Raw genomic sequence first — 26,250 nt, 5'->3', positions numbered from 1 at the left:
CCGCCCTCCGCCAAGCGTCTCGAAGGCCCGCCGCGAGACCGAGGCACTCCCCGGGCCCCGCCCCGCAGCCGTCTCCGTGGCGACGGGCGGGCGGCGCGGCGGCTCCTCTCGGGATTGCCCGGGGCGGGGCCCGCGCGCCCGCCCCGGCTCGTCGACGTCACCGGCTGCCCCGCGTCAGGTGCCCCGTGCCGGAAGCGCGGGGCGGAAGGCTCGAGCTGCCGGGCGGCGGGGCGATGGCGGCGGGCTATCAGTACAGGCCCAGCGGCGGCGGCGGCGCCCCGCTGCCCGACCCCTCCTTCCTGTGGAACGTCTTCCAGAGGTGGGGCCCGGGCCGCGGCCTGCCGAGGGGGTACCGGGAGGGAGCGGGCGTCGGGAGGCGCCCGGGAGCGGTCAGGTGCTGCTGGGGGGGGGCCGTGACCGGCGCTGGGGGGGCGGGGGGAGCGTGAGGGGGGCGCGGGGAGGGCACGGCTGCGCGTCGGGGAGGGGGCGGGCGGGAGCGCGAAGGCAGCCTTGGGAGCGGTGGAGGGACCTTGGAGCTGGGAATGCAGAAAGGGCGGTAGCGCCCGGAGGGTCGGCGGAGCAGGGCGGGGAGGCTTGTGTGGAGGAACCGCGTGAATGCTTAACGGCAAACGTAAAAACTCTTGAATGCTCTGGATGCTCTTCGGTGCGTCTGAAGCGGGAACCTGCACGGGAGGGAGCAGGCCCGTGCTGTAAAAAAACCCCACGCTGCCGAGAGAGCCCGTGGCGGTGATGGAGATGAGGGGGTTCTCCCCCTCTGTGTCATGTCGAGGAAGCAGGGGAGGTGCCCACGCTGGATACGTCCGTGTGGGAGATGCGTCAGAGGATCTGTCTTGATTCCAGTGACAGCACGGAGAGGTTGAGGAGCGGACAAACAGCAATAAGTTGCTAAAACTGACTAGTATTTACTTAGTGACTCAGGAATGCGGCAGCTTACCTCCCCAGCCTTCCGTAAATCCACTTCCCCTGGAAGCAGCATGCATGATGCCCTCTCTTTTTTCTAAAGGATCCAGAAAGAAACAGATTGCCAGTCTGACTTCTGCACCAGGCAAGCCAGAACGAACCATTATTTTAAATAATGTAGCTAGTCAGGAGAGTTGCATGGCTTTGCATGAAGACATGGAACTGTTGGAGTGGGTCCAGAGGAGGCCACAAAAACGATCAGAGGGCTGGAGCACCTCTCCTGTGAGGAAAGGCTGAGAGAGTTGGGGTCATTGAGCCCGGAGAAGAGAAGGCTCCGGGGAGACCTTACAGAAGCCTTCCAGTATCTGAAGGGGGCCTTTTTATAAGGGCATGTAGTGATAGGACAAGGGTAATGGCTTTAAGCTGAAATAGGTAGATTTAGATTAGACAGAAGAAAGAAATTCTTCACCATGAGGGTGGTGAGGCACTGGCACAGGTTGCCGAGAGAAGCTGTGGGTGCCCCCTCCCTGGGAGTGTTCAGGGCCAGGTTGGACAGGGCTTTGAGCAACCTGGTCCAGTGGAAGGTGTCCCTGCCCATGGCAGGGGGCTTGGAGCTAGGTGATCTATAAGGTCTCTTCCAACCCAAACCATTCTGTGTTTCTATGGCTTGTGGTGAAAGTGTTCCTGTCTGGCAGACCACTGTGTAAGCCTCGGAGCGTGTTGGATGAGGACTGGGTGTGTATATAGCTAGAACTGGTGCCATTGGCATAACCTGTACAGTTTCTAGAGAGGCTGTCGGCAAACATGAAGTGTCAGAGGCCTTTGAAGAAATCCAGAAGGCACAGAGTGAAAGGGAGGGTCCTTCGGTGGATAAATGACTGGCTAAAAAGAAGAGCGTGTGGTCGCTGGCAGCAGTCACAGACGGAGCTGGTCTGGCATCTTCGTGCAGTGTGTTCAGGAGCAGCTGGGGGAGAAGGGGGTGAGCGATCCGATGAAGTCTGTCGGTTACGCTAGCCGATTCCTGCAGCAAGTGAGGCCCGTGAAGACTTGCAGGAGCACCTTACGGTCCTGAATGACTGGGTCAGATCACCCTGGCATGGCCAGATCATGATTGCCGCCCCACGGTCAGGTGAAATCCAGAGTAGATACCTGATGTCCATGAGGAAGACCCACTTTAACTTTGCATCATTTTGTATATAAAATGGATGTGCTCTAAGCTCATTGATCATGCTCAGGAGCAAGAGAAGTAGGTCGTAATGCATTTTTGTTAAAAATACCAGCTTAGCACCTTAGTAGCAGCTCATAAAAGGTAAAAAAAAAGTTCAGAATACCTAGAAAAGAAATAGAGAATAAAAAAGGGGAGTATCTTTTTGTTATTATAATCTGTGTAAGTTATGCTTGCAATTTGAATGTTGTATGTGGTTTATATCATTTTTGAGATGGGGAAGGAATCTAGAATGAGCTGAAAAGGCTTAGAAAAAGACAAGGACTAAAGGGAAAAAAAAGAACAGCTTCTGCAGTGGGATCACCTGAGCAGGGCTCTGCTTTGGAGTGGTGGTAACTGAGGGGAAGTAACAACTGTCTGTGTCAAGGGGAAGGTCCTTGTGGAGAGTGGAGGGAAGTCCCCGCCACCTTCAGATATCCTTCTAGAGAAGGCATGATTCTGCTTTATTTGGGAAGAAATTACTTAGTTTATTAATTTGGGGCTAGAACTTGGTTCTCTGAAACAACAGACTGTGATGGCTCAGTGGAAGCTGGCACCTGCCTGTACTTTTTTGCTTTCTGAGCCCCTTTGACAGGGGTCGAGGCCTTGCAGTGGATTCTGTCAGGGCTTTGCACTGGTTACATGAGCGGCTTTCTCTCCATTGCCAACATCTTACTGAGAGAAACTGGGGGCCAGACATGGGGCTCCAGTCTGGGAGCCCAGCAGCTTACTGCACTGGCATCAGGCATTGTGTGGGTTTAACCAGCATGGTGTGCTCTGAGGTTCTTTTAAAAATAAATAAGTACAGAAAAAGCCTTTCTTGTGCGATTTGTGCCCAGACTGCTTTATTGCCAGTGTGTGTTTGTGCGTGTCTCTTCACTGGCAAGTAAGTCTTGCAGTGTTCTTTGTAGCTGATACCACATCCCAGAATGTCTCATCGGTCTGAATGAAGCATTTAATTTGCAGTAACTGTGAATGGTTTACCAAGTAAAATGCAATTAGTGACTTTTCAGGAAAAGATTAATCTTATCTGGTGAGTAAGAACCAGAATGCTGAAGTCTTCTGCAAGTGGAACCTGTTAATTTCAGCCATTTAAAGCTTACCACTTTTGTTTTTTTCCCCAGGGTTGATAAAGATAGGAGTGGAATAATATCTGATAATGAACTTCAGCAGGCATTATCCAATGGTAAGTCTGTGAATGAGCAGTGAGGTGGTTCATTGCAAACCTAATGCTGAATTTCATGTGAGACTGCTTACTTGATGCCAGAATTCTTTGGCTGGGGGCGGGGGTTGGAATGTTCCTACCACTGATTAATACTACTTAACCTACAGCAAAAGGCTGGTGGGGAGGAAAAAAGTGGACAATCCTCTTGATTTTATTGATTATATTTTTCCCTGAACCCATTGTTCTTCGGGTTTTTTTATTTCAAGGAAAGTTTTCTGGGTTTGGTGCATGTAAGTAAAAAATGCATTATAAATCGAGTACCTGTTGTAGACATTACTGATTTGTATTCTGGGGAATGAAGGCATGTGCATCCCTTTATTTTTTTTCCAGCTCTGCTTCCTAGAAAACATAAACGGTGATTTGTATGTTCCTCACTCATCACTACTGAATCTTTGTTTTTTAACCAGGATCAGTGTGTAATCTGGACACAGATCAGCTGTTTACAGCCAGCCTTTTTACTGCACATAAAATCTTTTCATACAGTATGGTGCAGGAATCGAAGATGGTAATTTTTAATTTTTTGTTTTCCAAATGAGGCATGTTTGGGGTTTTTTCCTAACAAAGTAGAAAGATGCACTCTAGATCTAGTAATAAAACTTTCTAGTAGTCTGTCAGTTCCCTGTCAGAATGTTTAAAGAGTAACTAAGGTGTGGCCAAATAACTCATGGAAGCAAAATAAAACCCGAATTTTTTTTTCCCGTAGCCTATTTTTACTGTCCTCTGGTGACTTGGGGTGGGTAGGGTTGTACTTTATGGTTGGTTTTTTTTCCACTTAAAATCTGAAAAAGTGCATATTGAAGCTATTTGTGCACCTGTGAGCCCGTATCAAATTCCCGTTCTCCCAGGGTTTAATTCCTTCATCCTTCCTGTGCTTTGTGACTGAGAAGGGCTTAAACTGATGTTGTGAGCTGCAGTGCACAGACTGAAAGACTCCATTTTGTCAGTAATCACGTGACTCGAAATAAATTTGGATGGCTCTATTTAGTAAAATTGTGGTCTTGTAACTAAACTGGATTTACTAGAATATTTATTTAATACTATATCTGATAAATTAGAAGCAATATATTGTAGCTGCTGCTCCTGATCCATAACTAAAATACTATTTTGAATAACAACTTCAGCAAAAGCTAGGTTAAATTGATTAAGTCACTCTTTTCATTTAAGATTACAGTGCTGTTTATAACCGTGTGGGAACCTGGCTTTACCTGCCATTTTAAACTTGATATATTTTAAATATCTTCTCATCTGATTGAATTTAAGGGTAATAGGCAGTGATGACTATCTGAACTTTTTTTTTTCCTTATTTACAGTGTAGATTAGCAGTTTCAGTGCTTTGCAGTTATGAAGAATCCCCACCAAGTGAATTCACTATTAGACAAAATATGTACAGAACTGTAAGCTTCCTTCATTCCGAGAGATTCTAGATCTTGTACACCAAAGTCACTAACAATTCACTATATTATTTTCAAAATATATCCTCTAGTGAATGGTTGCAAGTAGCTGTCCTGTATTCTAACATAGGCTAAAAGAATGTTACGTGTTTATTTCTAAAACATTAAAAAAGGCTGCATAGTGCTTACTAAAATTTGAAGTTCAGTGTGTTTTTGACGTTCAGCTTTTCAACATGTCAGGTTTACGCAAGTAACAGTATACTTACCTGGGAGGGACTGATCATCACTTCATATAGTTGTTTGCACAATAAAATCCTGTGCTTTCTTCTTTGTGGTTGTTGTTATGGTTTGGTTTTTTTCCTGTGCTGCCATGTAAAGTTAACAGTAAAGTCAGGGGAGGGAACAGTCTTTTCCTTTTTGTTGGAATAGGCTGAAATGAGCACAGTTCTTCAGCACTGGAGTTGCTTTGGTTTGACTTTATAGTGTCTGTATGAGTCTCTTGAAAATTTCCACATGAAGTAAGTTAAATTCCAAACTGTGTTTTCCCTTTTTCCTCTATACTGTTCAGAGTTAAATGCTGGCACCCTATTTATAATTTCTTTTTTTTTTTTTTTTTTTGTCAGGAGACATAGAACTCTACGGTACTGATGTTCTCTGTCTAAAATACTACTTAAGCATTTTCAGAGCCATTTTTACTCTTTCTATGTTTCTTTTTGTGTGCCATCATATGGCCTGCCTACAGTACCAGGTTTTCCCCTGTTGCTGCATGTGTAGACTTACACTGATAGAGTTTCCCTTCTGTGGGATAAATTCAGCGCTGGTGTAAGCACTGCTTACACCACTGCAGCTCGATCCAGCAAAGCAGCCATGCCTTCACCCAGCCTCCTTAACACCAGCACTGCCTTTCTGTTAGGGATTTGTGGTCAGCTAACTGCGTTGCTGCAGACGCCTCTACAGTACCCCTGGCCTTACTGGGTCCTTTGTGGTCCCTGCACTCCACCTCAGTGAATTTCATACATGCTTTTTGGTCCTTCTGATACCTTCACAGGCTCTGGAGAATCGATGGTGAAATTCTAGATGAGGCACAGTATTTTCTTAGTTTAAAGCTTAATGCTTCCAACAGAGTGAAAACTAGTCCAAAGTGACTGGCCTGTCGAAATATTCGGAGAAGTACAAAGCTCCTCTTCAGATCACTGCTGCTCATGCCCTTTCACACAGCATTTCTTGGTCTGAAAATACTAATTTAAACTAACACTTCATTGATTTAGCAGTGGAGGTGGGATTTACACTAAACTGAACTCTAAATTGCACTGTGTGGTTATGCCGTCTTAGGAACCTTTTCATTTTACTTCTGTCAGAAACTAAATGCCCTGGAGTAACCCACCTGTAAAGCAAGAACTAAGCAGAGGAGTTTTTACTGAGGAATAGATGTGAGACCTTGTTGGAGTTACAACTTAAAACTCTTCTGCTCCCATCAGTAGAAAAAGTGGGACTCGATTTTGATCTTGCCTTTTAACCAACACCTCCTGACTACGTGGGATGAAAAAAATCCTTCTTAGTTCTTCCAAGGTTTTTGGTGCAACCTGGAAAATGTTGGTTTCTGTGCAGTATCTGTAAAGCATTGGTCTGAAGTCACCTCTGAATGGTCAAGAACATAATTACTTCAAAGCAGCCTTATTTTATAATATGCTAGCTCCCTGTCATCTCGTTCTCAATTCAGTGTTGAAGTTCTTACCTGATTTTTTGATTGGTTTGTTGGTTGGTTGCATTTTTTTAAAATGTTACTTGGTATTGAGGAACTAAGGAATTCTTTCTGTTTCAGGCACGTGGACTCCATTTAATCCAGCAACAGTCAGGTCAATTCTTGGTGAGTGTAGCTGTGTGATGTGAAATAGTCAAGATACTGTTTTGTGATCAATTGTGATAGAACAATTGAGAGTGCTGTCAATTGCTGTACTGTTTTAGAGAAATAAGTATGTACAAATATTGCAGTACATATACAATATGTATTTCTACTGCAATAATGAATGCCTGTTTAAAGGTCTTTTGAAGTAACTTGGCTGTAGTGTTTACAAGTTGGCCTTTCATCATTAGGTGGTATGTTTCAATCTGTCTTTAGTCTTTTTTTATTCATTGCTTTTCTTCCAGGTAGCCCAGCAGTAGCAAGTTAAACTCGTATATTTTCCCTTTTGCATAATACGCCTGTATGATATGCCCTTTGCATGCACACACACGCATGTGTCGAAGTAGCCTGAGAAAATGTTACTGTACAACTGAATAGACAGCAAATGCCATTTATGTGTGGGGAAATTGTCAACTTAAACGTTCTAAAAAGATACAACATAACTTGTATTTGTAACTAGTTTTTTCTGTCTTGCATTTTAATCCTATGTTCTGCTCCAAAAAGAACCTTTACAATATATGAATTCTTTAGTGTCCTAAAATAATTTCCAATAACATCAAGGATGATGGTGGTAGAACAGGAGAAAAATTCAAGCAAAAAAAAAAAAATCTATCATACAGTTCACAAATCCAAGGACTAAATTTTCTGTGTTGTTTTTAGTAAGTATTCAGCAGCAGTCTGCGTTCCATCGCTGTGCGACATGCTTTTTGTGTAACGATGAGAGTGTCAGTAAGTCAGATGCAGGTGAATATCCCAGCAGTTTTGGCAGTCAGTAGACTTTCATCTGTCCTTAGAAGAGAACAACCTACCCCCCCCCCCCCCCTTTTTTGTAACTGGATGATCAATCAAGCCCGGAATATTTTCAAGCTGGAAATGAAAACCCAGGAAAAGTCAACATTCTGTGACTCATTCTGGTCCTCTTTTATCTTGCTTTATCTTTTCTTCCTTCAGTGGATGACTGCTTGCTTTTTTTGGCAGAACTTTCCAAAGTATCACTTGTATTTTAGTGATTTCTTTTCTGTCTTCAGTACCTTCCACAAAGCGCTCTTGCTGCCTTCATGAAATAACAGCAGATCTTACTGAAGAGTGGTGTAATTAAGGTTTTGTATGTTTCCTACTTTTTATTTCAGGCATGTTTGACAGAGAAAACAAAGGTGGTGTGAACTTCAATGAATTCACAGGAGTCTGGAAGTACATCTCAGACTGGCAGAATGTCTTTCGAACGTATGACAGAGACAATTCTGGAATGATTGACAAAAACGAACTAAAGCAAGCACTAACAGGTTTTGGTAATTCATTTGTAATTACAGTATTTATGACTGGGTTATGTCATCAAATTAGCTTTTTATTCTTAGGGCTGCACTGCTCTGACAAATGCGACTAAAAATGAGGCAGGTGAACTGCAGTTACCCTTTTAGGTGTAAGGCACCTTTTAAAGATGTCCATGCCACAAGCACTTCTTTTAAATCTGTTTCCTTTTATGAAAAAAGTGAAACTGGATGTGTCAGTACATGCATGCAGAACGTTTTCTGTCTCCCCTGTTCGCTGCTCTGAGAGCGTTACCAATGCTTTGGGTAAATGTCTGAGCTTACAAGGTACTGGATACAGCTTTCTGCGTTTGAAAACGAAGCCAGCTGTCTGCGCGACGGTACCGTTCTGGTGGCAAAAGAACTTTCACTCCATTGGCTTCACTTAAAAACTTGAGCTGCAGTGCTAAACCGTTCCCTCAAGCAACTAGTCACTTAATTATGTTTACTGTGACTCTGTCTATAATTAAGCACGGTTTTTAATGCATGCATTTTAGTTTAATGCCTTCGTTGTGCAGTGGAGAAATTTGGAAAAAAACCCAAACTTGTCTCTTGTAACTCCTTACTGTCTTCTGGTTTTGTTATACACGCCTGCTGAACAGCCCAGTTCTTTTTATAGAATGGCTGCGGTAACTGAAACCTCCTAAAGCATTTCTGTTTTCCAAGGTTACCGACTGTCTGATCAATTCTACGATCTCCTTATTCGGAAATTTGACAGACAAGGAAGAGGACAAGTTGCTTTTGATGACTTTATTCAGTGCTGTGTTGTTTTACAGGTAAGAAAGGAGATGTACTTTCATGCCAATTTAAAAAAAGAAAAAAAAAAATCACCTTTTCTTAGACTTCTATGGTTCTCCGTTTAACTATTAGATCCAGAACTTGCTTATAAATAAGCCATTTGAATAAAGTATACAAGAGGTGCTAGAAGCATCTTCATTTACCAGTCTTCGCTCATTATCCATTTGCATCACAAGTAAATTTGGTACATTTTTTTTTTTGTCCTGTTAAATACTTTTCTGGGGAAAAAAAATGTAAAATAGTCTCAGAGTTTTAGAAGGAAAACACTTAGCAATATTTCTGTTAGTTTAATACACACACTTCATCTGGATCTTGGGTGCGTCATGTCCTGTGGTGCCCGTAATTCTCCTACCATCTGAATTGTGAGGTTTTTGTTTAGCTTTCTGTTTAACGCTTTGATTAAATGGAATTTGACCTAGCAGCTGAATTATTCAATCTTCCGTTACTGCTGTTCCTGCAGGGACAATGGTAGTAAAAGATGTTTAAAACAAATAACCAGAAACCCTTTCAGTAACAGAAATGCAAGTGTGTATGTATATATAGAGAGAACACTGTCATTTTACAGGTGTATTACTTTGTTTAGAAATCAGCTCACCTCAGTGCTTAAGGTTTCTCTGCATGTGTCTGACTTTTCTGAAATGCGTGTAGGACTTTGGGAAAAAGTTAGTGAACTGTAGCAGTGGACAAGCTGAGTTTTAGTAGGTTAGGGAACAGGTTGCTCTTACGCTGGCCAGCACTGCAACAGTATCTTAAGATACCTTCTGATACGCAACATGAAGAGAAAGGAGTGCCCTGTAAAAGTAGTATCTCTGTTATTTGCATACAGGTGTTTTGTTCTTCTCCTTCATGTCTATAGCCATACGTCTGCTGAAACATCAGTGGCCTCTATATTCATTTGTAATGGAAGCCAATTATACTGTATTGTAAACTTAAACTCTGGTAAAGGGGGCTTTGAGCATCATCCAGCTGGTGTTAGTGAAACCATGCTGGTGGTTAGTTTGGTCCGCAGTCTGTACTGCCTGGCACCCCCGGGGTTTTACAGAGACGGCTCAGGCGCCACTGATACACAGAGCACAGCTGGCTAGAAGATCAGACATGGACACGGCCCTCATTGCATTCTGCCTCCAGGTGACTCTCCGATGTCGCACAAGAAAGGTGTATCGTTCCCCTCCCCCCCTCCCCCGAAGTGCCCAGGTAGCCTTAGGCATTGTATTGTAAGCTGGTTTTAAAATCGGATCTGCTGCCCAGCTCAGGCACGAGACATGGCAAAGGGCCACCTCTGTATGCACAGGATTGTGCAGTGTCTGCAGGGGGATGAGCAGCGAGGGTTCACGAAGCTACAGCAAGCTAAGTGGCAAGGGGAATACATGGCAGTCTGCACCTTCCCGATGTACCACAATGTCTGGTTTTATTCCTCCCTTTTCAGAGGCTGACTGATGTGTTCCGCCGTTACGACACTGATCAAGATGGCTGGATTCAGGTGTCCTATGAGCAGTATCTTTCCATGGTCTTCAGCATCGTATGACACTGATAACTAGGAACTGCACACTTGGCATTACACAGACTGGAGTTGCCAAATCATCCTGTACTGAATAAGATTATTAATGTATTATAATGGATATAACTTCACATTCTTAAATTTTGTATGTTGCTCATCACCTTCAGAATCTGTATTTGAGTTGGTTTTTGTTTTGTATGACTGTACGATATGACCATCTCTGCTGACTGTAGTACAGAAAGCACAGAATCTAGATTTAATTGGTGCAATGTCAAACTTAACCTTTTTCCACATATCCTGCATGGGGAAAAATGACTCTTTAGAAATGCCAAATTCAAATAATGCTTGTTAGTTTGTAAGAGTTGAAAGTCAGAAGTTGCACAACATGTTTTGCATGTGCCTTACTTTTATAAGAGTTTATCGTATTAATTTTTAATACAGGATTTAAAATTAAGTAAAAATATTAGATCAACTTTTATAGTCTACTTCATTTTTGTACAGCCTTTTTTTAGGGAGGTGGTGGTTTTGTTTCTGTATTCTAGTTTTCTACAGTTCAGGGGTCCCTCCCACTGAACAGCAATGGCCTTTTTTCCTTGCCTTATCTTTTTATTTTCTAGCTGCCTCCTCCTTTCAGGGTATCCTTGGAACATCTTCAAATACAGCTTTTTCACACCTGTGTCCAATACTGCATCTTCCTGTGTGAGTTCCCTACAAAAATAAACTAAATCTAACTACTCAGGATATATAGTTCCCTCTGCGTAGTGGGCTCGTTTAACACCATCAGTTTTTTCTTTTTGTGCTGAGGCACTTACTTGTAGTGACACCTCACCCTCCATCTCACCCTTTACAGAAGGAGAGGGACTCGGTGGAAAAACTGAACCAAAAAAGGTAATGACTGATTTCCACCACCATCTCCTGATCACACACCATCTCCTGCAGTAACTTTGAAGAAGCAACTTGGAGGAAGCAAAGAGAAGTTAACAAGTTATCTTAGACTATGCTAAGACAATCTTAACCAGCATTATCCAAAGAACTTAAAAATACTAAAGCAGCACAATTAGTTACCCGTAACTGCTACTTTTAGCTTTTATTCAAAGGCTTTCCAAAACTGTAGCCATACTGATTTATTCGCAAGCCCTCTCCCCTCCCCAGCTCACTGTACGCAGGCAGTCTGTGTTTCGTAATTACACGCAGCCCCAGGCAGGTAAGCTGGTGAGGCGAGCGCCTGTACATACACTGATGCTGTCAGTGATCCCAAGCAGCTATTTCAAGAGATCATGCAGAGGGTTTGGGGTCCACAGCCCACCTGCTTAAAAAAACCCAACATCATAAGGTTATTTGCAAACGTCTCAGCCAGTATCTGGTGTCAGGGTGAAGACAGCCAAGGGGCAAGTGCAGTTAACAACTGAACATCTGTCCTGCAGTGAAGCTGCTACTAGTTGTCAGGTGATGAGCAAACAGGCCCTTAGTGACAGTTCAGCAACATTTTCTGAACACTTCTCTGGCGTGAAATACTTGGGGAGAGACTGATGGTCCCCCCAGCGTAAGCACACAGAAACAAGGAGCTCTCCCAAAGCACTCTGGGCATCGTCAGCCACAGGGCCAGGGATTGTTTCTGGGTGAGGTGGGGGAGCAGGAATGTCAGAGACCACCTCATCCAACAGCCCTGAATGAATGCTGAAAGTTACTTGTCTTCAAGGAGGCAAGGAAGCAAAACTTCCATCAGTTACTGCTTGACCCTTAGCTCCCCAGCAGGCTGAGATGGTCACTAGCTATGTTCTTTTCAGAAACAAAGCAATTGAAGATCCCCAAAATTTTGGGCGCAAAAGAGCTTCTCCATTAAGAGGCCCCATTTAAAAGAGCTTCCCCATTCCTCTCCCACTAAGGATTCTGTCCGTTTGGATAACGGATCCGACCAAATGAAATGCAGTAATTCTGGGAAACATTCTGAGGAACATTAAGAGATTCAAGGTATCAAACTGAAACTAAGAAAAGCTGGAGCCTGAGAAATTTCCCAAGTCATCTCCTGTGAAGGATGTCTCATTTTTGCAGCCAATCTCATTACGCTTCACTGCCCTTGGCCTGGAGCAACGGGCTCCAGCGCTTTCCAGAGGAGCCTCACTGCTGCAGAAAGCCATCACAGTGGCTCTGGACTGGAGTGACCCAGCTCAGTGGGAAACTGCTGCTTCTGAAGGTGTGAACGCAGGGACACCCCAGACCACGAAACTGGCTGGAAAGCAGACCACGTATCCCCCCAAAGCATGTTCTAGTCCAGCTTGTTATCAATGGCTTTTTAAGGAAATCTGAAATTGGTTCAACAGCAGCCTCAGAACTCTTGCCTCAGCGTCAAAGCTTGTGGTGTAGCTTTATTGGCGCTGGAGGACGGCAAGCATTTAAAGCGATGCTGCTCTGCAGGCTCTCAGTGCCTACTGTGGGAAGGTGGTTTCCTGAAGAAGGACCAGAGTCTAGAGAAACAGGAGCAGGCCCGGGGCTCATTCTGCTCCAGTTCTGTACCACACGGGAGCCAGATAAGGCAAAGAGATTTCTTGAGAGTAAGGAGTAGCCAGAAGTTGGTTCAAGGAAACTGGCCAACGCAGCCAAACAGAAGCAACAGGAGGTCTCAGCTTATGCAAGCCTGTTGAAGAAGTAACTGGTAGGATGACAGAACTTCCAAGGCACATTTTACTTTTATTTCCTACGAGATCTTCTTACCTGGTGCCTTTGTGGACCCTGCTGGTCAAGATGCCAAAAAGGTCAGAAGCCTGGATTTATGTTTTCCTTTCCCTAGCGTCATTTGAATCCCCCCGTAAAGGTTGGCAGGGTTGAACTGAGTCAGAACGAGTAAGACAGGCTCCAAAGTCGGCACCTCTCAGAAGCTGTGTTTGTAGGATGAGCTGCTGGCTAGAGAGAAAGAAGTGAAACGGGCAGACAGATCCTCAGGAAGGATCCTGTAAAAGGAACCAGTCCTAGCTGCAAGTGCCTGCAGCGGAAGGGAAGATGTTACGGAAGCCCTCCAAGTGAGGCAGTGATGCTCAGTACTCGCAATTCTACACAGCTCTGGAAAAAAAGGAAAAATACTCCTCACTCCTGTCACAGGGGTAAACAATTCCTTTGCAGAGCTGTGCCCTGAAGATGCTTCTGTCTATTTCTTTTTGCCCTTGATCTGAATGCTAGGAAACTGAACTTCGTGAAGGAATATGTTCCTGCAATAACAAGGATGCGAATTGTTTGACACAAGTCAGCTACACCTGTTTGCTGGTATGGGACACAGGGAAAAGGAATTCTCTGAAACCGGTTGCGGAGGTGACGGCTATAGACCAAAAGTCAGTCAAACCTGGGAGTGCCACGTGGCACACCCAAGGCCAGTATCAGTACAGAAACTGCACAGTGAAGCTCTTCATTTCCAAAGCTAGGAAGATCTTTGGGAAGAAGAAAGTTAAAATGAGAACTAAGGAGAAAGCAGTGATGCAGCTGAAACTGGCTCAGCCAAGTGACTGAAAGAACCTGAGAACACCACACTGCTGGTAGTAATTGCACATAAGAGATAAAGCAGGCCTGGAGTGCACGTGACAAGATACCACCAGCTTAAAAAAACATTCCCTACATGATAGTGCTTGTGTATAAGCAGCAACAGACAATCATCTTCAGAACTTCACTGATCTGGGCAAGAAATGAAAATTGAAATGGAGAAGCAAAGGGCATTTATGAGACTCCAAATACTATCTACAGCTCAGGAAATCTTCAGTAAATCAATGCTGAAAAGCATTTCCTATCTTAACATGGTCACTACTCCAACTCCATTTCAAAACACAAGAACCATTTCCCCAGTGCAAGACCCTGCACAACAAGCAGGGATGCGGACTGTTCCCCAGAACAAAAAATAAGAAGGAAATGTGGAGGTGGAAGGAGCATCTAATTTGGGCAGAGATCTTCCAGCCATTGTATGCCATTGGGATATACCGTCAGGGCAGTAAAATCCCAAAGGGAATGAGAAATGGGAAAACACAGCTCTCTACAACGACCTCAGATGAAACGGTCTGAACTTGACAGAGCTGTAGTAGTAAAATCCTAGTATTTTCTAGCAACATTTTTCTACAGTTTGAGGATTTTAGTTGCACTACACTTTCTGTGGAAAAAAAACCTACAGTAGTAACATTCACACAAATAATTTCTGGTATTTTTTAAATGTAGATAATAACTGATCAGTCCCATAGAGTTTTAAATCAAAACTCCGGCAGACACCTGCATAGAAAATATCGTTTTTCTCCTTTAAGCAAGAAAGTCTACTTGTAATTCAACAGATAAAAGTGTATGGCACAACTACTGAGTCTGTGCCATTAGAAACTACTTAAATCCTTCAATAAGTACGAGAAGGAGAAAAGGAAAGAGTGAACAGGACAAAAAAGGAACATTGTTCTTTTCTGATGCACAAACAAAACAATTACAGAAGAATAATTTTTGGGAATCAAGTTTATATGCCCCATCTTCAATTGCTTTGTTGCCTTTGTGTTAAAACTTACATGACAGGATCAAAAAAATTATCTTAGTGAATGCCAAAAGATGTGTGACAGATCATGAAGACTAACCCTGGATTAGCACAAGTATTTAATGCACAGAGACAGAGAAATATTTCAGGTGCAGGTAACAAGAAAAATGATAGTCCACAACACTGCAGTGAAAAGGAAAATGGACACTGGGGAGTAAAGTGTTTCACTTCACCCCTTTTCTTTAGCCCCACGTAAGCTGGATTTGACTGGATAAAGTAGACATCTAAAGCCAGGCATTCATGAGCATATGGCTCAGAAGTGTGGGGAAAAGCAAACATAGGTATGGACGACTGATAAACATCATGAACTGGTAAGTATTTCTCACTTAGTATGTAATTTTGATTATTTATTTTTCCCTATTATTTTATCTGATTGCCTTATAGGTTCTCCTACTTCTTAGTATGCTTTTGCCAGTAGAAAGAATCAAGAATTTTTATTTTAGTACGGATCAATCCATCAAATGAGTTTTTAAGTCGATTTGCAACCATTTCATTCTGAACAACGTGATAAAATCTGCATATATTCCACATGTCTCTCTATACTTTGCAAAAATGAAAGCCAGAAATATGCCCCATTACATACCAATCCCCTAGAATAGATTACATGTTCCTCACATAGCGTCATGTTAAGACAGATACCTTTGCTGTGAGATTCTCCTTTCTTTATCTAAACAGAAATGTAGTGTATCAGTTTCTGAAATATGCTAATTATAAAGCCTTACATTAACTGAACTGGCCTTACGTTTGTGTGAAGTAAACCTGTATTTTCATGCAACTGGCCTGTATTTTCGGTGATTATTCTTCTTAAGTAGATAACATAAAAGTAAACCTTTCTTTTTTTCTGAGTTGGGAAGGGCGATAAAAGGGTTATTAGCTTTTTGTTGACAGAATAACATTAACATATTTTCAAAAAATAACAAAAGATTTTTTTCGTAATATACTAAGATATAACAAATACATTAAAAAAGCCTAAACAAAATAGTATGTTCACCTCCATTATGTGCAAGTTTGTGTTCCAGCTATATTTCACATGTTAAAAAATTAAACCCTACCTCCCTGCCCCCTTCCAAAACCAGTCAAGCACAGAATCAAATGCAGTCTCGTTCCTGAAAGCCGAGAGACAGAGATTCTTCAATCTGTTCATCTGTTTCCAGTTCAGCTGTTGTTGCTTCCTTAATCTTTTCCTCTAGTTTCTACTAGCACATTCACTAATGTCTGAATGTTGAGTCCTAGAAAGGGGAGATAAAAATGTTTAGAGTTACTTCTATTTCATATTTTTTCACATAATACAGCAAAGGGAATGTTAAAATGCAAGTTTCACTATTAACTAGCTGTCCTAATTCTAGTATCGTAAGCATAGTTTGCATTTGTCCAAACTCACGCCCAGTGACAGCTGTACAATAGTAGCTTATGCCCAACTCCCTTTAAATCCCTCTTATAATCTATTTCCAAAGGATAATCTTTTATTTTGAACAGTAGATCACTATTTTTAACATTAAGGAATATTTTTGCAATAATTGGAAAAAATAATTTGTCATATAACAAACCATCTCTTTGATAACATCTCTCTTTTGTTATCCCAATGCGTTGGGTCCATCTGGAGTAATTTCATCTATTATCATGCCATCTAAGTTTGGTTCTGCATGCATTCCAATATTTTTTTACTTTGCGCCAATACATTCCCTCCCCATAGTTGCCACCCCAACAGTACAACCTCGGATCCTGATATAAGATGCCAGTTAGAAAGATGACCTAGGACAAACCTTTCAATTCAGGAAATTTTTGTGCTATCAAAATTTCCTCCCACTCACAGCTCTACTTAGTTGTCAAGAGGCCAAGTCTCCTCAGAGAGGCAATTAACGCCATTCCTCAGTTGATACGGCTGTTGAGCAAAATGAACTCAACTCCTCTGAACGGAGTGTACTATCTCTGCAACACGCAATCTCCAGCTTATACTAAAGCAGCTATGTTGATGTAACTCATTTTGAGAACTAATCACAATCTTACTTTGAAGTGCTGGATAATATGGAGCAAACTGTTTGCGCGTCCTGGTCACTGTAGGTATATCCTGTCCTCGTAGTCTATTCAAAATACTGGGAGAAAGACCAACAGCATCTTCATCAAACATCTCTGAGCTTCTGAATCGCTGGTAGTCTCTGTATGAACCACTGCCAGAAAATGAGTACTGATGTGAACTCCAATTACCCTTGTAACCTGACTTCTGATGCCTGAATCCTTGACACCTAGATTCCTGGTTCCACCTAGACTCCTGGTTCCAGCTAGAGTCCCCGTTCCACCTAGAGCCACCTCTTCCCAAAACAGCAGAACTTGCAGAAGACATACAAGTATTCACAGACTCATCATTCGTGTAAGAGGAATAGTTTTGCGAAGAATAGTTCGTAGAATATCTCCCAGATGAAGGATATGAGGCAGAAGACTTGGGATAGGGGAACCCTTGATCATCTACACTCCTTGCTTTTGTACACGCTTGTCGATTCCTCCAATTCGTACTTTCCCCACCATATGAGATTCTGTTATCACGGAGCTTACTTCCTCGCACATCGCCAGACATATATTCTGCTGAGTACTCGCTCACTGGACTTATCTCATAGGAAGAGGCCCCACCAGCCGAATTACTGTCAGATGCAGACCGGTGGAACTGTTGCAGCCATTCACTATTGCCACTGGCAGGACTTCCAGTCTGAAGAGCAAGAGAGTCCCTGAGTACAGACGTCACTGCAAAGTCATTAGATCTCAGTCCATAGGAAAATGAGCCATCATTTGTTTGGTAACTGTATGAGTCAGCAGGATCAAAAGAAGCATCTGCAGAACATTCTTCATACTGAGACAAAAAACCTTGATTCCAGTAACAATTTCCTGCGTGAACAAATAAATAAATAAAGGGCACTAAAAGTTAGCCAAATATTAAAACACCAACTGAAAACACAACTACTTCGAGGTTTTATGAAGTGGCCTTCTGTTCTTATCACATTTCCTGCCTTTATGTCTTACCTGAGTCCGGCATCTTTTCACCCCAAAATCCTGAGGTTAAATAGGTTAGGAAAAGTTACTGCTTGGGTTTCCAGTAACCTTTACTGCTGTAATACTGTTCAGTGAGACAGAAGTGTTCCTTGACAGTCCAGGTTGAAGTCATGAAGGCTTCAGAAAATGGTATCCTGAACTGACTCAGAGGGCAAAGACACACAGTACTCTAGCAAGGAATCACGATGGATGGCCATAAAAGTAAATTTTTGCAATCTGTGCACTGTTAAGAGTAGACTTAGAGTAGTAGAACAAAATATCTAATTCACCTTTAGATTTTCCATATGGCTTATAGTGTTTTGGGATGCTTTTCCTTCCTGGAAACTTTTCTTGAGATACTGACATCAGTGGCCTCAGACTGTTAGTGTAATTAACCTAGGTAAAACAAAAGGTCAGAATGTCTGTTTTTAAACTCAAATCTTGAGCATTCTAAAAAAAAAATAGCAAGTTCCCCACAGAAAGTTAGCAGAGTACAATTTTAGGTGGCAGCAAACTCCATATGAAGGATGTGGTGTTCACAATTACCACATCAAATCACAATTTCCAAAAGCATTTCAGAAAAATACATACTGAATTTTGTGAACCAGTAGCTGCCAGAGTGATGAGTCACTTTAGTACAGATTCTGGTCCTTCTTCAGACCCTTTTTTCTAGAGGTATTCCATTTTAACACAAAGAAGGTCTGGAGGTTTGTAAGGACCAACAGAAAGAAAGGAACATACTACCAACCTTAGTCTTAACAGATTAAAGCTCTCAAGTGGAAGCAGAGCTACAAGCCACCAGAAGGAAAGACTTATCCACATGCCCACAAAAGAAAGAAGTGACACATTTGGGTAGCACTTAAAGCATGATTAATCTTAGAAAAAAAAGCCATCATGCAAGGGACCAACTGCAAAGGAAGGATGACAACCAGACATCACAAAGCAAAATTGTACCTGTAACAGGGGAAGAATATATGCAAAAGAAAACCAAAACAGACAGAAGATGATGGAAAACTAACAGAAATGTGCCATCCAATCAGTGTATTTGGTGCTTAGAAACTGTAAAAAAATTATAGTTAACTGGGGGGTTTTGACCTATGCCTGAACTGTTACACTTTGGTAGGGTGTAAACACAATGAGTTCAACCACTCCTTTCCTTCCAATGGTAAAACAATTCTGGTCAAAATTAAGTTACTTACTGCTGCTTTCTTCTCACAAAAGGCCTTCAAAGCTTCTGTAAGTTCCTGTGTGATATGAACAACAAGTGTTGCTTCCGAGTCTGATGTGATGTGAAAAGTCTCCTGTTGAAAAACATCATTAGAATTGGTCACTAGGACGCCATAGGATCATATACACAAACAGATCAAAGTTATACTTCGATTTTGGTATAACCAAGTTTATACTATTAGTTGATATATAAGACATACAAAATATGCATACACTCACACATATGAAAAAATAAAATTGTGAACATTAATTATGGCTTGATAAAAGGTAAAACATAAACCTGGATGTCTGTGCCACTCCTATACTGCCAATCATGAACATTTTGCTGCAGATAGAGAAGGGCACAAGTCCTAAATTTATTCTGAATAAAAAGTAAGCTTCAGCACCATCAAATGCCTCTGATTCCTCCATTTTAGTGACAAAAAGATGAGAGTTTTCATTATAACTTTCCTACGTGTAATTTTGGGAATAAGAGATACCAAAATATATTGATACAGTTCTACAAAGCACAGAACAATTATGGCTATCTGTCTTTCTAATGTCCAAAGAGACTGATTAGTAAGTGTATGAAGTTATAAGTAATTACAGTAAGTTAAAAGAATATAGGCAGTCTGCTGTAAGAAATTCCTGTAGATAACAATCAATTAATGGTCTGCCAAGCATTTCTGGTAGTTTGCTGATTATCCTCAGACCTGCTTTTTCTCTGCCTCTTCCTAAAGTCACAAGTAACCACAGCTGAAAAGAAAAAAAAAAAAAAGAAGAAAACTGGAAGAGACAAAAAATCTCTTCAGTTGGTAACGAAGCACACAAAATATTCCACTTGTGATTTCAGTGTATAAACACAATTCAGACTCAAAGGAAATTTTGTAATTGCCTTAGGTACAGACCCTGACTTTCACGGGGTAAAATGGTGAATATAAACAGTCAGATCTTTTCACAACACAAACCCAAAAGAAAAACCGAGGCTTACGACGCCACCGCTAACAGCAACTGAACTGCCAAACTCCCTGGCTCCGGCACGGGCAGCTGTGCTCCGGTCTCACCCACTTCCACCCAGCTGCCCAGCTCTGCAGGAGCAGCGCCAGCTGCAGCACCACGGGCAGCACGGCTGCGCGGGCTCCTCTCCCGCAGCGTTATCAGCGATCCCCTCAGACACAGACAGCCAACAGCACCTGAGCAACACCACTGCTGCTCACGCCGCTTGGCCCTCAGCAAAAGGAAGAATGATCCCGTGTCCTGGTTTCGGCCAGAGAACAGGTAGAGAGCTCACATTTAATCTAGCAAGTTGTTCTGAGACGACGTTATGCCACAGCTGCACTGGCTTTCCAAAGAGCAGAGTCCATTAAAATAGGACTTAGAAATTAATGTGGTGGTGAAATGAGAGGCTCCATCACAATATTCACTGCATCATACTGGTGAAACTGCACAACTCACCACAATTATTTTACATACATACATACCAAGAACTCCAGAGCCTTCTGTTTCCGAACAGGATCATTCTGTGGGATTGCAGAATGGAGAAGAAAAATTAAAAGACTGACTACTACTACTATTTGTTGCACCATCTTGTACAAAACAAGACCTTTTAACCTTTTATCCAAAAACAATAGTCAACACAAAGAAAAGACAGCAACTTTAGGTCACAGCCACAAATGTATAATGTTAGAGCCTCAACAGCAATTAGGTTGCAGCTACTACAAATGCAACTGCTTTACTTCCAGCACTGGAAAGAAGACATTTCACATCTAAGCTACACACCTACAAGAGCTACCTTTTCCCAGGCTTTCCTCACCCAGGACCCACCTCATGTTTAAAAAAAAGTCAAGTGCCCAGCTGCATCTAGCATAGTACCTGACCAGCCCGAGGCCGAGCAGAGCCACGGAATACAGCAGGTTACAAAACCACCTCTGCCACTAAGCTAAAATGAGGCAGCTCCTAGTGCGTGTGCCCAGTGCTATTCAGGACAGACACTTCAGACGTCATTTTGAGTTTCAGCTTTGAGTGAGAAAAAAGGACTGTAAATCTTTAGATTTCTCTTAAGATTTAAAGCCATCCTTCAGTATACAACACCTTTGATCTGAATAGGGGCAAAACAGAGCAGTGGAGGCTGCAGCACAGGCTGGGAGACCTGGCCTGCAGACACTGGGTCTGAGACTCTCAGTGAATTTGAACAGGAATTATGAGAGCTAAGGTGGATGAGCATCCTGACGTACAGTACTCATTTTCCCTCTGCTGTGATGAACACAAAACTCTGGTCACTAGGTCAATTATTTTGCTTCTGCAATAATATTAATAAAATAGCAGATGAAGCCAAAGAGTGAAAGTTTTTCAGAAAAATGAGAAGCAAGCATAAGGAGACTGCTACAACATAAGACACTCGCAGAGTTACTATCTCTACATACCTCATGCTTATAATCATCTTCCCACCTTAAAAAGAAAGAAATTAGAATCTTATGATGTATTCCAGAGATTATGAAAAAGTTAGGTTTACTCACAGTATCTAGAACCAAAATATTTCAATTTCCAAATTTATATCACTTACCAGTGTAGATATCTTATTCTATGGCATACTTGAAATACTGTTACTGCTTAAAGCTCCTTATTCTGACTGACTCTCAAAGAGATCAGTAGTACCGATGAACTGCTTTACAGGTCAGCTAAAGGCAATGGCTAGAGCAGTGGTGGGTTTTTTCTTCCTATATAAGCAGAGGTGCCTTTTATCCAACTTACACAAGCAATGGCATCCCAAATAAAGTGGTAACAGCTTGAAATTTGAATTGCAATTTCTTTGTGTACAAGTGCATCAGACTGCTACTGAACTGCATAACCAGCACAAAATTTCAAAAGCCATAGCTACTATTTCCTCACAGACAGAAAGGAACAATTTACACAAAAAAATACGTACAGTAGAAAGACAATATAAAATATTATCCCCATGTCATGATGTTACAGAAAAGTAGATCATCTTAAAAAGTAAAGGGGCCTAAAAAAAAAATCACTTTTGATTCCCCTGTGGGGGTAGCATTCTCACCTTGCTTTCTTCTTCGATGGGGCTAGAAAATTAAAAAGAATTATTAGCAACATCATAGGGTTTCCACCATATTACTGCAATAGAAGCATTACACAAACAGAACAGCTACCGGCCCTGAAGCGGCTGCGGTTTCTTCACAGGACAGGACTCAGCAGCCTACACCCAGGCACATGCTGCCGTTTCAGAAACCACCAGGCATCCTTGCTGGAAGGTCTATGGGAGCCTTGTGCCCCAGCAGCTCTGCAGGGTACCCGACAGCGTCTGCGTTCAGGCAGCTGAATCCCACACAAGAAGTCAGTACAGATTGAACTGAGGTGGGTATGTCTCCTCTACACAAAAAGTGAAAAGGTTTGGGGCTTTTTTCTCTGAACATAGCAGTGAACCTCAAAGCTGCACACGTAATGGTTCGGTCTCCAACAAGAAGTTATGGAGATCAGAATGTCTAATCACCTCTCTTGCCAGTACAGTGTATAAGCACGAGCAGGGAGGGAAAGCTCAGTAAAACAAGGTAGTCTAAGGCAGTAGCTATGCTTCAGAGAACAGCTACCGCATGGTACGTAACTTATCACTTCTTAAGTATTTATCAGCACAGGTGTTGCAGGATAAGCAACAGGACAAGTAATAATTCTCAGGACAAACAACATCTTTGCCCCTACAATATGAGGCTGAAAGAGTCATGTTACTGTTTTAACCACCTGACGTTGAGCACTTGCTGATGATCTGCAACAAGGAGTTGTACTGTAGGTCCCAAAGTTCTCCAAATGCCACGAAAGAAAAGAACTGCCACCATTTCACAGAAAATATCCAACGAATTAAGAATCATGGAAATGCAGGATGGAAGGGACCTCTGCAGGTAGAATCACAGAATCATAAAGAAGTTTAAGTTGGAAGGGACCTCTGGAAGTCATCTAGTCCAGCCTCAAAGGTAAGAGAAAAGTACCACAGAGGTGGTAAGTAACAGAAACAGAAACAAACAACTGTAAGATGAGGACACTGACAATTAAATTTCCTTGAATTACTTGATTTGTGCTGTCTTTCCAGTAAGCTTCCAAAATCCTCCTTGTATGAAAAGAAGATGGATGGAGACAATGAGTGCTACTCAGTGCTTGGAAACTTCACCCTACTCCAGCTAACGGCCGAAGTTCCGCTCACTTTGACAAAGACTAGCCTCAAGATTAGATCAGGCTGCTCAGGCCCAAGTCCAGCTGAGTTTTATGTCTTCAAGAATGGCAATTTCCCACTTCTTTGGGCAGGCAATTTCAGTGCTTGACCACTCACTGTGCAGAACTTCCTGAATGTTCAATCAGCATTTCCTTTACTGCAGCCTGTGAATGTCGCCACTTGTTCTTTCCCTGCACACCTTCCTGAAGTTGCTCCTTCTCTGTAGCCATGTTCTAGGTAGCGGAAGACAGTAATTAGATCCCTTGCTTAGCTGCTGCCTTCTCCAGGGTAAGCAAATCCAGCTCCCTGAAGTTGTCCTCCACACCACATGCTCTAGTCTCCTCTTGATCTCTTGTAGCTGGCAAGTCTTCTGCTGACTCCCCAGTTCACCAAAATTTCTCACGTACACAGACACGGTATTCCAGAAGCAGCTTAATGAGTCCTTAACAGAAGGCAGTAAGCACTTCCCTCAACCTGCTGGCTACACTTTGCTAATGCAGCCCAGTATGCTGTTGGCCTTCATTACATCAAGAGTGCATTGCTGATTCCCGTTCATACAGCTGTATATAAAAACCTACAGGTTCATAAGACTTGCTCCCTAGCCCAACACTACCCAGTCTGTATCCAGCAGGGTGCTGCTCCATCCCAGATGTAAGATTTCACATGTACCTCTGTTGAACTTCAGGAGGTTTCTAACAGCCCATTTCACCAACTTGTTGAGATCCTTCTGAATGGCAGTCTTGCTCCACCATACACCAGGCATTCCCCTGATTTGATGTTATCTGCAAATTTGACAATGGTTTATTCTACCCCATTATCCAGGTCATGGACAAACATGTTAAACAGTGCTGGTCCCAGGACAAACCACTGAGGAACGCCACTAGCAACTGGCCAACACTTAGAATCACCGACAACTACTCTTTGAGCTTAACAGTTCAGCCACCTTTTATCCCGTAGACTTACGTTATCTCCTCAGTTTGGCTGTAAGCAAAAAATGGGAGACTGTGCTGAAAGCTTTGCTAAAGTTAAATGACGTCTGTCCTCCTTCCCCTGTCCACAGAGCCAGCCCACGTCATTACAAAATGCAATCAATCTGGTCAAACCCAGTTTGTCCTTAGTAAATCCATTTGGCTATTCCCAGTCACCTTCTTGACCTTCACATAACAGTAAATGATGTCCATGAGGACTTGCCCCATGATTTTAATAAGGTCTCAGATAGCCTGTAGCCACGTTTTACTTTCGAAGAGAAGCACATTTGGGTTTTTTTGGGTCCCCAAGGAACTCCTTTGATCACCGTGACCTTTCAAAGACTTTCTGAGGGAGCAGACAGCTCCCTCAAAACAGAAGCATTCCTTTTTGTCCTATGGCCTTGTACAGGCTCAATCTGCACTTCCCTAAACTGATCCTTCTCTCCAGTGGGTAATGCCATTCTCCCCTAAGCCTTACAACTATGCACAAAGATCTGAGAGCAGACCATCGTAAAGACCAAGGCAAAGAAAGCTACAAATATCTCAGCCTCTTCCATGTCCTTCATTGCCAGGCTACTGGCTCAGAAGAGGGACCACATCTTCTTTTGCCGCTGTCATATCTGCAGAAGCTTACGCATCGCCCTTCATATTCCTTTCACCTCCAGGCAAGCTTTGCCTTCTTAATTTCACCCCAAATATATCTGTAATTCCAATACATTTCTTCCTGGCAGCCTGCCTCTGCTTCTGTCCTCTGAATGCTTCTTTTTAGCATTTAAGATCAACTAGTAGTTCCCTGCTCAAACACACTAACCACCTGCTATGCTTGCCCATATTCTTGGACGGCAGAACAGATCATTTATGCTTTTTGAGGAACTTCTCCTTGAAGACTGATTAGCTCTTTTGGGCTTCTTTTCCTTTCAAAACAGCCTCTTGAGGGATCTTGACTACTAGTTTTCTGAAGAAGCTGCAGTCTGTTCTCCTGAAGCCCAGGGTCATTAGTCTGATACATAACTTCCTTATTGCCCAAAGGGTTTTAATCTGTATCATCTCATGATCACTCCAACTAAGACTGCCATTGATCATCACATTCCTGACTTTTCTCCTTCTCTGTGAAACACTTCTTCTTGTTGACTCATCCAGTCCCTGCATGAAAAACTGGCCTTGACTCACTTTTGGATTGTTTGCAACTTGCCATGCTGCTCTTCCAGCAAAAGTCAGTCCTCCCAGGAAAACTGTGACCTGCAGTTGGGAGACTTCTTCCCATTATGTAAAGACAGCCTTGCTACAGACTGCCTGTTCAAGAGGCGCAGATACCTACCATGATGCTGTTCTTGCTGGCCTTCCTGCTAGTCCTGACCCATAAGACCTCAACCACCACCAATCACGGCTTTATACAGAAAAGGTGCTCTTGCATCCAACACAACTTCTACTGTCATCTTCTATGCTGTCTTTCGTAAAGCACCCATATCGATCCATTAGAGCACTCCAGTCGTACAAGCTATTGCATTGCATCTCTGCAGTTCTGATGATGTCATAGCTCTGTGGCCACAGAGTAACTTCCAGTTCCACCATCTAGTCCAACCTCCCACTTGAAGCAGGACTACCGCCAACATAAGATTCTACTTTTGTACAGCCAGGTCTTGAAAACCTCCAAGGATGCAGAGTTCACTACCTATAGATAACCTGGTCCAGTGCTGTACTACTTTCTAGAAAGTAAGTTTTTCCTGAGTTCAGCCTCTCAAGCTGCCATCTGTGGCTGATATCTCTTGTTAATTGCCTGAAATTCCTTTGGCTTTGTCATCTCTGTACCAGTCTACAGATGCTTGAAGGGCAGTTATAAGATCACCCCCTTACCCTGCTCCTTCCCATTCTAAACAAGCCCAGTTCCCTTTAACCCTCACACTGGGTACATGCTCTTGACCCCAAAGAACCTTCATAATCCTCTGCTGGGTCCTCTCCAATTTCTCCACCTTCCCCTTGAACTAGAAGGAACAAAACTAGACACAATATTCTAAGTCTGGTCTTACCATCATCAATTGTTCATCAATT

At 42.7% G+C, this 26,250-nt stretch overlaps 2 protein-coding genes across 6 annotated transcripts in view; one reads left to right on the top strand and one right to left on the bottom strand.

Annotated features, from left to right (window-relative positions):
- Positions 1–151: 151 nt before the first annotated feature.
- PDCD6 (programmed cell death 6) lies at positions 152–10,719 on the top strand. Of its 2 annotated transcripts, none has more exons than XM_075416643.1 (6): positions 152–319; positions 3,250–3,311; positions 6,564–6,608; positions 7,775–7,927; positions 8,618–8,727; positions 10,176–10,719. In XM_075416643.1, the coding sequence occupies exons 1-6, from the start codon at positions 234–236 to the stop codon at positions 10,272–10,274; spliced, it is 555 nt and encodes a 184-aa protein (XP_075272758.1). In that variant the 5' UTR covers positions 152–233; the 3' UTR covers positions 10,275–10,719. The 2 variants fall into 2 exon arrangements, with proteins under 2 accessions (XP_075272758.1, XP_075272757.1); XM_075416642.1 differs by having other exon boundaries at positions 155–319; positions 7,775–7,933.
- A 589-nt stretch (positions 10,720–11,308) lies between these two features.
- The window catches only part of LOC142360874 (uncharacterized), a 37,023-nt gene continuing 22,081 nt past the window's right edge, over positions 11,309–26,250 (bottom strand). For all 4 annotated transcript variants that reach the window (XM_075416639.1, XM_075416637.1, XM_075416640.1 and 1 more), the window contains 7 exons: positions 22,073–22,094; positions 21,444–21,468; positions 20,502–20,540; positions 19,014–19,115; positions 18,105–18,210; positions 16,801–17,670; positions 11,309–16,022 (listed from right to left, as the gene is read on the bottom strand). In XM_075416639.1, coding sequence (XP_075272754.1) covers positions 15,967–16,022; positions 16,801–17,670; positions 18,105–18,210; positions 19,014–19,115; positions 20,502–20,540; positions 21,444–21,468; positions 22,073–22,094 — 1,220 coding nt within the window. In that variant the 3' untranslated portion in view covers positions 11,309–15,966. The remainder of the gene's footprint in view (positions 16,023–16,800; positions 17,671–18,104; positions 18,211–19,013; positions 19,116–20,501; positions 20,541–21,443; positions 21,469–22,072; positions 22,095–26,250) is intronic.

This window comes from Opisthocomus hoazin, chromosome 3 (assembly GCF_030867145.1).
Source record: "Opisthocomus hoazin isolate bOpiHoa1 chromosome 3, bOpiHoa1.hap1, whole genome shotgun sequence".
NCBI classification, from domain to species: Eukaryota; Metazoa; Chordata; class Aves; order Opisthocomiformes; family Opisthocomidae; genus Opisthocomus; species Opisthocomus hoazin.
Note: the sequence above shows the minus strand (reverse complement) of the source record. Positions and strands in the feature narration are given on the sequence as shown.

Excerpts from the sequence above, each read along its gene's own strand:
- PDCD6 (XM_075416642.1), top strand. The coding sequence starts at position 234 with ATGGCGGCGGGCTATCAGTACAGGCCCAGCGGCGGCGGCGGCGCCCCG. Across the intron at positions 6,609-7,774 it reads AACAGTCAGGTCAATTCTTG|GCATGTTTGACAGAGAAAAC; the intron begins GTGAGTGTAGCT and ends TTTTTATTTCAG. Across the intron at positions 7,934-8,617 it reads GCAAGCACTAACAGGTTTTG|GTTACCGACTGTCTGATCAA; the intron begins GTAATTCATTTG and ends CTGTTTTCCAAG.